Genomic DNA, 12245 nt, shown 5'->3' on the forward strand with positions numbered 1-12245 from the left:
TTGAAAACAATAATGCATTTGTTTTATTTTGAATTATGGTATTTATTAATTTAGTAAACATAAAATTAATAATTGTATGCATTCTTTTGTATATTTAAATATACTTATATAAAAGTAACTATTCAATATAGTTTCTTGTATTGTTATTTTATTAACTTTGCTTAATTTTTTGCGTTTTTTGCTTTTTCTCGTGTTTTTTATATTTTTTTCTTTCTTCACTTTACTTTACTTTAATTTTTTACCATTAATTATCATAATTAATAATAATTAAGTATTAAATTTTATGTATTGTAATTAAATTGTATGCTTTTATGCTGATTTACCTTCTGCTTTATCGCCTTTTTGGTTTGTGTACAAAATTTTTCTTTATGTATTAATATATATTTTTTGTTTGTTTGTTACTTCTCTTCAATTTATACTTTTATATATTTTGTTTATATTTGTTTTGCTTTAGAAATATGCAAGTTTTTCATTTAATCAATTGTGTTGTTGTTATTCTTCATTGCTTCTAATTTAGATGAAATTAAAAAAGAAAATAACAAAGCAGAATTGTTTTTATTATAACAAAAACGTTATGCAAACATGCATAAAAAAGTAGATATAAAATTTAAAAAAAAAATATATATATAGATATATTTATATATATGTATGTAAATAATAATTCAGAGATAACAATAGTGCAAAATCGATGATTAGATAAAAAAAGGGACAGTCACAAAAAGTGGAACGGATTTTTTGATATAGAGTGGGGCGCAAGGTTTCGAAGGTTTATTGGGATCGAATATGCTGAAGAGTATATAAATTTCAATCGCAATTCGGAAAACGGTTGTCCAGTCAGATATATGATAAACTTAATATAAACGATTTTTTGCAATTGATCTGCTGATACGAGTTTTAATGTATGCTCTTATAATTATGCAAAGAAACGGTTGTGTATAAATCATAGGCTTAGTAAAATACGGAAAATAAGTTGATAAATGTATAGTGTTGTATATTGGGTGTGGAAATACATATACATCTGTATCTGCGTGTTGTATTTAGTTTGGATTGGAGTTGGAGGGCAATTTTAATGATCCTCGAAGGCGCACGAATGTATTATGTATTATTGGCAAACGTGACTATACTTTGATAATTCAAAAATCTCAATGTATATTATGGTGTGGGAAATATGATTTTCAACTTTGCAAGCAAGCTGAAACCAGCATGCTATAATTTATAAAAGAGTTTTTGTTATTCAATCTTTCTCTTACACTTGCTCCGTTTTGTTGTTCTTTGCAATCTACTTCTCACAGCTTGTAAATCGTTTTTTGGACAAATGTGCTTGAGTACTCTATTAATATGTTCTATTACTAACGCTTAATACCAATTATACAAGTATGTGGATGTAAGTTTTCGCATATAAAATGTGTCACGATCTTGTAAGTATGTTTGCTGAAGGTTTAATATTATGGTATTTTAGTTAATATAATTGTTTATGTATGCGTGTGTTTATTGTTTAATATGTGTAGCGCTTTATTATTACCTTGCCTTTGTTGTTTTTCTAATCTGAGGAGGGAAAAGGTTTATATCATATTTATTTTTACTCTGCTCTTTCTACCCCGTAATTTTAAATTTATAACTTTACGCAAATGTTTCCTTCGTATTGCTTTTGCTTATTTTTGTTTTCGCTTTTTTAGTTGTCTGCGGTAGTCTACAGTTCTATAATATATAAGTATAAGTATTAGTTAGTTTATTTTAAATATATTCTTAAAATAGGCTTTTATATTTTGCAGCTTGCTTCGTATTGAGTTTTAAATTAATCAGTTTTTGTTGCTTCACGCCTTTTTATTTTAAAATATCTAGTGTTTAATTCCATGTAATTTCGATTTTAAATCAACGCCTTTTTATTTTCATACACGTCGTCATTCGCTTTGCCGTCACAATTTATATCAATTTTCAGTTCTATCCGCTGTCGCCACGAACCACGCGCCACTTCAGTTTTTCTATTATCAAATCCACCAGACTTTACTAGGCCTGCTAGCTATTTGCAATACAAGTCCTTTTATAAACACACTCGCGCCCGTTTGCTCTGTCGCTGCCGAATCCTTCCATTAACGCGTTAGTTCAACTTATGTTTTAGTAAATTTATTTTAATTATTTATTTGAGAGTTTTTCTCCTTTTGCACAATTACTTTCGTTCAACTGTTTCTTTCTTTGTTTATTTTCAATTCGCACAATTTTTCTCCTTGTCTGCTTGTTATCAAGTATACTTTTTCCTTTTTATTTTCACTTCCATTTCCGCAAAAAATGTCACTTAAGAAAAAAATTAAATGTTCTATTTTGGATTTTTACGTTTGCTGTTGTCGCTGTTTTTATAGTTTTAGCATATAAAGTTTTTACGCTAATCTTAGCCATTTATATTGAAGTTTAATTCTTTGTCTGCTTGCCTTATGGTTTGGTGCTTTATATTTTCTTTCTATTTGCATTTATATGAAAAAACAATTCTCTTCTACTGCCTCTTTAGTCGTCTGCATCCTCCTGCTCCTTAGTATCATCCTGCAATTCTTTAAATTTTTCTTCACGAGGTTTGGCATTACCAAAGATCGCGGCCGATTGCTTTGTCTCAGCCAGTGCATTGATTGGCGCTTGTATGGTCCGTGGCTTTAGATTAAGCCGTGGCCTCTCGCTATCATCTGCAAAACAGTAAACAAAAATTTTATATTTGAATAAAACAATATGTGAAGAAACTTTTAGATTTTTTTTCAAGCATTTTAGTAATATGTGCTAACGTTCTTGAATGCGGAGAACGCAAGGCAGTTCCAATACTGTTCTAACTAAATCTAAAAAAAAAACAAGTAAGGAAGTTCTAAGTTCTGGTGTAACCGAACATTGTATACTCTCGCTACTTGCAAGGATCAAAGCCCGGGAAATGACTTCAGGTGTTGGCAAACTTTTATATTAAAGGAAGTATTGATCCGATTCAACTCATTTTTCCAAAACATACTATTATCAAGAGATTCATTTATTTATCTTCATATATGAATTTCAATTATACAATATATCTTACACATTGACTGATATTTTCGGTAAAAAATTAACTTCATTCATTCAAAATCATATTCAGTACCTATTGGCTTGAACAGTTTTGGTTCGACTTACAATTATTTGGTCATACTTTAAACACATTATTCACTCAAAGTTTTACCCCGATACAATGATTGTTGCTTGATTTTCATAGTGAAAAGTGAAAAAGAATCAGATAGAATCTAAAACTGTGTTATATGGGAAGTAGGCGTGTTTGTAATCCGATATCGCCGAAGCATATTATGTACCGAATTTGGTTGAAATCGGTTAAGCAGATCGCAAGATATGGGTTTTCACCTAAAAGTGGGCGGTGCCACATCCAATAAAGACATCTCCTACAATCCCAGGGATAAAATGTAATGTCTCTGGCGTGTTTAGTGCTTGATTTATCGCGATTTAGTAGTTTTTAACAGAACCATTATATGGGGAGTGGACGGGGTTGTTACCCCATTACACCCATTTTCATACTGTTGTTGTTGTTGATGTGTAACGGTTATCTAGTGCCCGCTTGGATGATAAGTCATAGTTTGGTTGTCGTCGAGGTCATCTAACGGGAGGCCCAAGAAACAAGCTGTTTCGACGGTGTCGGACCATAGGGAAAAGGGTGTTAGATGAGTTCGGTTTGATGGGCATGCAAAGAGGTGGTTAATATCATGCGGAGACTCATAGCACGCAGGACATATGTTTGGAATGTCTAGGTCTATTCTGGATAAGTAGGAGTTTAACCTGCTACAATATCCAGAACGAAGTTGCGCGAGGGTCACTCTGGTGAACTTCCCTTCTACGAAAACACCCCAGCAGAAACTGCTTGGAGAGGAGCTCGTTATGTTCCTTAACCGGAAACATAAGGGCCTCACTGTTCAGGTGTTCTATTGGGGACATCAAGAGGCATCCCGTGATAGTCAGGATAGACAATTCCCACAACAGCCGGTTCTTCGCTACCGGAATTGACCCGGATTTTATCCAGCCGAGGGCTGTTATTTCGGCGATCTAACCTTGTTTGGATCGGTAAGTGTTTTCACACTGTCGATAGGGGTGCTAAAAACATTTGTTCCCAGTGTATTTTCTTAGTATAACTTTAGCGGTGTAGGAGATATGCACATTAAACCCGTTAGGGGGCGGGACCACGCCCACTTTTAAAAAATAATGTAAACTGCAGACGCCTCTCCCTAATGTGATCTTGTATATCAAATAACAATCTTGTATCTTATTGTGGAGCTTAGTTTTGGCAACTTATTTGTTTTTGATTAATGGCGCCTTGTGGCAGTGGTCCGATTACGCCCATCTGCAATACCAACCGTCTTACGGTACCAAGAAACATGTATACCAAGTTTCATAAAGATATCTCAACTTTTACTCAAGTTACAGCTTGCACGGGCGGATGGACAGACAGTCATCCGGATTTCAACTCATCTCTTCATGCTGATCATTTATATATAGGTACATAACCCTATATCTAACTCGATTAATTTTAGGTGATACAAAAAACCGTTAGGTGAACAAAACTATTATACTCTGTTGCAACAGGTTACGAGAGTATAATAAAAATATGAAAATACTGATGTGGTACCTAAACCCTTCTATTGCATTTGGACACACCAATTACGAAATTTTGAAAAAAATAAATAAAAATTTTACAATGACTGCAGATTTTGATTGTATCAAAAATGTAATTTTGGCGGAGAGATCATCTAATTTTTGAGCGAAATTTCACTTTTTTCGAAGTCTGCAATTTTATTAAATTTCAATGTTTTAAACAATTAATAGTAATTGTACTTTTTTTTTCAACCACAGTCAAAGTAGCCAGAACTACCGCATTGGAGGACTTTTGATTTTTAGTAATTTGGGAAATAGCGAATACATTTTTGTTTGTTTTTAGTAGAATAGAATAGAATAGTTTTAAGTAATTTCGGAAAATCTTTTTTTTTAAATTTTTTCTATATTATAAGTCGAATACCTCGGTCAGTAGGGTAGATGACTACAACATGATTCTTCATTTTTAACAATAATGTTTATAATTTTTACTTTAAATTGCTGAAATATATTAAGTGGGTTTCGCACACGTCAGCACGCAAATGTAAAGCGCAATCGAACATAATTTCACCTTAAGACTTATTTATAGACATGTCGAAAGCTAAACGAATGGGAACATGTAGCTTTTCGAATGGAATCGTATATTCTGACAGTATAATTGGAATACGTAGTATCAGGACCATTTCTACTTAAAGTTTTCCAGAAAAAATGGTGGATTCAATATTTCCTGAGATCGTTTTGATTACCAAATGTGTAATTGAGGTGGGCCCAAAGTATGCTGAAGAATAATAGGTGAACCAATTTTTATCCGAAGATCATCTCGTTTCAACACTTCGACATAGCAATGATTGTTTTAAACATGCTTTAATCTAATTGGCTAAAGTAGAGCGAAGAAGTAGTAGCATGGCACAGGACAATACAAGATTTAAACGGCAATGATAAACTTTACTGTGGCGCTGCCTTACTACCTCTGGCGATTTCGGACAGGCCATACCGGTCACTCCTTGCTCTACGTTCGCCGATGAGATACATATAAGTAGGTTAGGTTAGATTATACTGGCTAGCTGTCACAACATGCATAGACCTGCCGGTCCTTTGTAAACCCCGATGCAGTTCAAAACTTCACAGGACTTTGAACGGTGAAGCTTCTAAATATCTAAGACAAGTCCTAGATAAAACGGGACAAAAGCAGAGGTGTTCCAGCGTCTTTTTCATACCTACTTCCCTGCCCTGTCTGCATGTGTCATCGGCCCATCCCGCTCGCATATGATGCCAGTGTCTTGACCTGCCTCTAGGCCAACAACCGTAGTGCAGTCTTTCGAGACCGTGTAAGTAAACAACTTGCGTTTTCCTTCGGTTTCCCTTTCGGAAATTCCATTATATATCTCTTTCAGCGACTTGCGTATTTCCTGTACTGGTTCTGTAGCCTGACGAATTGCACTTTAGGCAATCTTATCACGTATTTCGCTTCCCAGACTACCTACCAGATCTTCTAAACTATCTTCTATCTATATATATGTCGTTGTATGTCCGGGGTAAACTCCTAAAATATGCAGTATCCAGTTTGAATCAACTTAAATGAAAGTATAGGATTCCATTCCCACGCCAACGGGTCTACGTAACCGGTATGGACCCGGCCAAGGACTGTCAACTCGGCAGAATATTCACATTCTCTTTATTCTAATTAATTTAAAGGTTTTGAAATCACTAATATGATATGAATAATAGCTTGCCATTCCTTTAAAACCTTTAGCAGTAAACGAGTTAACCATTGCTAAGAGCATTTCTACGATCTTCATCGCAAATGAAAATGAGCTATGCTTTGTACTTACCTATACTGCCTAACGGGGCAGCAGCCGGAGCGGGTCTGTCATTATGACTGGGATTGAAGTTTGAGCGTTCGCGATCACGTTCTCCTCTGTTCCTACTGAAATTATTATAACGATCGTTTCCTCCATCCCTGCTTTGAGCGCCAAAACTTCCTTCGCGATGATTACGATCATGATTTCGCTCAAAACGATCGTCATTGTTAAAATTGCCGTACCGGCCTCTATTCGCTGGACGATCTAAAATATCACGAATTTAAAAGACAATAAACAATTACATCGATTTCAAGTATAATAAAGTTTTCTAAAGTGTGCAAAACTAAAAATTTTTAATTTTGCATGCTGTTATTTTTGTCTAAAATTTCAAACGAAATACGCATACGAGTAGTGGATTTGGAAGAGGCAACTACGGGTGTTGTACGAATATTTGTTGGTTGTGGGGCAAAGCTGGAACAAGGTCCTCAATAAAATTAATAATCATTATTTTAATAAGTGAGATGTTATAATATAAAGAATGTAGGCATAATATGTTGGGTATTTGTCATTTTTGTATTATTGGTATTCTACATTAGGACTTGAAAATGTAGTATGATGTTCCACTCTTTATTTCCTACAGACTTTATTTACCGTTGTATCCTCTATTCATGCCGCCGCCACCACCACCACCGCTGCCGCCGCCTCCGCCGCGATTTCTATCGTTGTGACCATAATTATCATTGTACGAACCTCTATTTTCGCCTCGATTACCACCCCCGGCACCACCGCTTCCACGATTAAACTGATGATTACCACCACCGGCACCACCTCCAGAAGTGCCCCCTTGTCTTGGCGGACCGCGTTTATTGAAGCCTCCACCACCACCAGCGCCTCCTCTGGAAACACACAAAATTAAATATAATAATCATATAATCAAAATGAGGGATTATCCAACCGTTCGTTTTTCCTGCGATCAGCTATATCAATCCTAAGCGGCGCGGATAAGTCGTCCAATTTGATCCGTCCATCGCATTCCAAAGCGCGTTCCAAATTCTCTAAAGTTTCAAACTCGACATAGCAAAAACCTTTGAATTGATCCGTTTCCCGGTCTTTAACTAAACGGACATTTTTTACTTCAAAATCTTGAAATATTTTTATTACGTCCCCTTGGACCAGCCCTTGTGGCAAGTTTCCGACGTACGCTATAAATGGAGGTTCCGTTGGTAACTGCTTCCCCGGACGGTCCCCATAGTTTCTTTAGAAGGAAATTAAATGGTGTGTATGAATACCAGTGCGTATAATAACACTTTATCACAAAAAATTGCTTTTTAGTTAAATTTTTCAAGAAAGTAATCGTATACTCTAACCGCATATAATTTAAATGATATCCAGTTGGTGTATCATAATTAATTATATATAAGTATGTATATGTATATGAAAGTTTACTCATTATATTATGTAATAGATAAAGAGTACATTAAATGTGATCATTATGATGCAGATATTTTTTACATAAATCCAAATTACTAATCTAATTATGACTACCGGCATATTTTTTTGTCAAACATATTAGTTAATAGGCAATTGATAACGATTGAGCACGTTTTATTGTAAACATCTTAACTGGATCGATTGTGGTAAGTCATCGCACATACACATAGCATATAATATAGAAATCTAGATGCATATTATTCAAAGGGTTTGATGTGATATAGTCAAATCGGCGTCACTATTACCTCAGCCAACGACGTCACCTAACCCACCTCTAAATCTTTAGACCAGCCTAAACATTGCTGCGGTGACGTCGGCCAAATGCCGATTGCGATGCCCGTTTTTTGACATTTATTGCGTTCACTATGTTTTGCACATGCTGCACCAACCATTTCAATTTATATCGAATATAACTTAGAACTGTTTTCCCCTGTATATAGTCAATTTTCCAGAAGCAATTATTATTTTCAATTCCCCGCGCATTTTAATTAATATTTTGATGTCAAATTTACCCATCTATGCTTCTTGATTTCGACGATTATAAATCACAATTCAATTACTCGCCGTGTGTGCTCGTCAAAGTCGTCGCATTTTCTCTACTTCTTTCTGTCCGTCGTCAATGTGAAAAAATATCAATTCTACTTTCCGGTATTTACTATTATTTTAGCACTTTCTAACTTAATTTAATATATATTGTACAAATAACAAACTGTAAGAACTTTTTTTTTTATTTAAACACACGAAAGTCTTTATAAATATATGTTTTTAAAATATTTACCTAGCGTGATCAAAACCACCTCTTACAGCCATGTTTTATTTTTTCAAAATGGTCTAAGCGAAATATGTCCGTCCCAGGTAAAGCGAATTATTTTTCTACCTTGTACGTTTCCACTGTTTCGCTGTCAAAGTATGCGCCCAAAAACACACTTGATATCTCTTTTGCACCTTCGTGACACGTTCAACGAACTATCAAAACAAAAAGCATTGATATCGGTATACTCTGTTATACTCTTATTCTCCTACAAAGTGTTTTCGCCACTCCAACGCTCTTGAGCAACAGAGATGGCAATATATATCAATGCAACACGTTTGCTTACACCGGCCGCTGCATTAACTTGGTACAAATAATTCAAATTATGTGAATGCACGTAGTAAACTGTAGCCAATATACTTTTTGTTTACGAACTGCCTCCGTCCACCTTGTCTTTACAAAAACTTTTGTTGTACTGAAATTTTTTACTTTTGAGGGTTTTTATTTGCCAATCTCTGCGCCCCACTCACATTCATTGCACTCGCGCAAAGCGCACGTCAAATTTTTTCGTTTATTTCTACGAAATTTTGCTGATTTTACCGCTGCACTACTATAAAAATAATAGATTTTTAATATGAAAATATACTATATGTGGAATTAGGTACGTCTGAAGTAATTCAATATGTCGATTTTATTGATCGTTGCTTTGATTTTGACTTATTTTTTTAAACGAAAAGTGTTTTTCTTCAATATATTTTTGTATACAATGTTGTTTTTAACTTAACTTGCCAATACCACAAAAAAATATAGAGTATTAAACTACAATGACAGTTAGGCCTATTTACACACAATTTTTCTGGCTTTATGTGACAGTTCATACTGAACAACGAAGCGTAGAAAACATAAGGTATTCCACAATGAACGCATTGCTTTCAGTGCTTCTCTCTAATGAAAGTGGTGATTGTAGCTTGGCAAAGAGTAAAAAGATAGGAGTTGCGCAACATTTTGCCTGGCTTCGCGTCTAAAACTTTTATGTGAACGTACTCATGCAAAAGCGTACATCAAACTTTTCTGTCAAAACAAATGTCTGGCGCAAAGCAAAAGTTTTATGTGAGTTGGCCATTAGTCGGGTTGAAATCCAGAATGTCGGCATAAAAACGAAAAGATGCTGCAAAATTATTGCATACAATCGGTATTACTAAAGATGCCAGATGTATAAGTTATTAAAATAATTGAATTAGCTGTCCACATATCTGCAAGTGTAACACAAATTATTTGGTACTATATGCTTAACTCTTTTTTTTATTGTAACATTTACAAAATAACGCGCTGTCGAAAAGTATAAATAACCCCAGAAATTGTATACGTATTTCAGACTTTTTAGTCAACGGAATTACCTGGGAATGGCGCTACGTAAAACTAGTAAAACGAATATATTTTTTTAGTTAAACTTTAAATGCTGTTTATATAATTTAGAATTTTATTGAAAAATAGTTTTTCTTTCACTATACAAAAATACACTTTTGATAAATAATTTAAATAAACCCTACAAACGCATATAAAAGCAAAACTAATTTCGAGCACTAAAAAAACTGATATGGGTGCCTTGAGGTATCCGGATAGCGGAGAATAAAATGTATTTGATAAATGTCAAATGCAAGTACCGATTATTTGACATTTTCCTTTTGCACACTATTGCTCTTAAAGTGTACACGTTTTTACTGCAAATTTCACGAAATCACAATCTGTGATTTAATTGAGTCAACTTTCAGTGGAAACATCTAAAATACTAAGCATATATTGCAAAAATGGCGTTGACGTCACGTTTTTATAGCGAAAAATATCCCGAGGTTGAAGATGTAGTTATGGTGAATGTGTTATCCATAGCTGAAATGGGTGCTTACGTCCATCTGCTAGAATACAACAATATAGAAGGCATGATTCTGTTGTCAGAGTTGTCTCGCCGTCGTATTCGTTCCATTAATAAATTGATTCGCGTTGGCAAAACAGAACCAGTGGTAGTGATACGTGTAGACAAAGAGAAGGGTTATATTGACTTGTCCAAGCGTCGTGTGTCGGCAGAGGATGTAGAGAAATGCTCGGAACGTTTCGCAAAAGCAAAGGCGGTGAATTCGCTACTAAGACACGTAGCTGATATTTTAGAATATGACTCAAGTGAAAAGTTAGAAGAGCTGTACTTAAAGACTGCTTGGCACTTTGAGAAAAAGTATAATAACAAGACAGTTGCGTACGACATCTTCAAACAATCCGTCACAGAACCATCTGTATTCGACGAATGTGGTTTAGATGAACACACCAAGGAAGTTCTCCTGAACAACATTAAGCGTAAGCTCGTTTCGCCTACTGTGAAAATTCGTGCTGATATTGAATGCTCTTGTTATGGCTATGAGGGAATAGACGCTGTTAAAGCTGCATTAAAGACAGGTCTGGATTTAAGTACAGAAGAATTACCTGTACGCATCAATTTAATTGCGCCTCCTTTGTAAGTAATTTTAAACATGAAATAATAGATCACAACTTTTAAATTTAATTAACGAAGGTATGTAATGACGACGTCTACAACAAAAAAAGCTGAAGGATTGAAAGCTTTGGAGACAGCAATCGAAAATATTCGCAATAAGATTATTGAATCGGAAGGAGAATTCAAAGTTATAATGCCACCAAAACTTGTTACGGCTATTGATGAAGCTGATTTGGCTCGTCGCTTGGAGAGAGCAGAAGCTGAAAATCAAGAAGTGGGTGGAGACGATGATGAGGATGCAGACGGTGACCAAGAAGGCATGCAATTCGATCCAGAAAAGGAATTCAATCACAAAGGTGAACGTGCCGCTGCTCAAAATGATAATGAAGACGAAGATGAGGAAGAGTAGAGAGAGAGACAAATATAGTTCATTTCCAGTTGCGTTTAACCACCACTTGGTTTATTTATCTAAAAAATATTCACAAGTTTGTCGGGAGCAGTATATAAACAAAAACCGTCATTATTTTAATTTTGATAATAAAATATAGTTTATGCAATTATTAAAACGTTTAAAGAATATGGAACAATATGGTATAAATAAATCACACAAGAACAAACAAATGGAAACGTTGGTTTTTGTAGATTAATATGGCGGTCTACGAAACGTTTCTTAAATATTTTACACTATAATTAAAATCAACTCATATCTTAAAACCAATATAAATAATTTTTTCTTACCGCTACATGCATTCCAGATGCAAATCAAACCTAAAAAATGTCAGCCGTGAGGTACAAATGAGTTGTCATCGCAGTCATGTTGTTGTTGTAACGGTTATCATCTGCGATATACCTAGAGAACGTGCGGCTTCAACGGGGTCAGACCGTAGCGAGAGGGGCGGTTCATTGGTCATGCAAAAAATTGGTTAGAGTCATGAGGGGAGTAATTACACGCAGAACATATATTTGGTATGTCAGGGCAAATTCTGGATAAATAGGAATTTAACCCACTACAATATCCAGAACGCAGTTGTACGATCTCATCACTATCTCATATATCTGCCATTCAAACTGACCGATCAAAATTAAGAAAACGATCTTCATAAAATATATATTTTCCCGAATT

General features: G+C 34.9%; 2 protein-coding genes across 5 annotated transcripts; one reads left to right on the forward strand and one right to left on the reverse strand.

Moving 5' to 3' along the window:
- Nucleotides 1-154: 154 nt before the first annotated feature.
- On the reverse strand, nt 155-9433 carry eIF4H1 (eukaryotic translation initiation factor 4H1). Of its 4 annotated transcripts, none has more exons than XM_070109702.1 (6): nt 9306-9433; nt 8668-9250; nt 7354-7653; nt 7050-7294; nt 6429-6662; nt 155-2672 (listed from the first exon to the last, which is right to left on the reverse strand). In XM_070109702.1, the coding sequence occupies exons 2-6, from the start codon at nt 8697-8699 to the stop codon at nt 2500-2502; spliced, it is 984 nt and encodes a 327-aa protein (XP_069965803.1). In that variant the 5' UTR covers nt 8700-9250; nt 9306-9433; the 3' UTR covers nt 155-2499. The 4 variants fall into 4 exon arrangements, with proteins under 4 accessions (XP_069965803.1, XP_069965804.1, XP_069965802.1 ...); XM_070109703.1 differs by having other exon boundaries at nt 8668-8855; nt 8913-9418; XM_070109701.1 differs by having other exon boundaries at nt 8668-9418.
- A 799-nt stretch (nt 9434-10232) lies between these two features.
- Nucleotides 10233-11743, forward strand: eIF2alpha (eukaryotic translation initiation factor 2 subunit alpha). Its single transcript, XM_014234646.3, has 2 exons — nt 10233-11143; nt 11201-11743. The coding sequence occupies exons 1-2, from the start codon at nt 10449-10451 to the stop codon at nt 11529-11531; spliced, it is 1026 nt and encodes a 341-aa protein (XP_014090121.1). The 5' UTR covers nt 10233-10448; the 3' UTR covers nt 11532-11743.
- The last annotated feature ends 502 nt before the right edge of the window (nt 11744-12245 follow it).

Source organism: Bactrocera oleae, chromosome 5 (assembly GCF_042242935.1).
Source record: "Bactrocera oleae isolate idBacOlea1 chromosome 5, idBacOlea1, whole genome shotgun sequence".
Taxonomy (NCBI): Eukaryota; Metazoa; Arthropoda; class Insecta; order Diptera; family Tephritidae; genus Bactrocera; species Bactrocera oleae.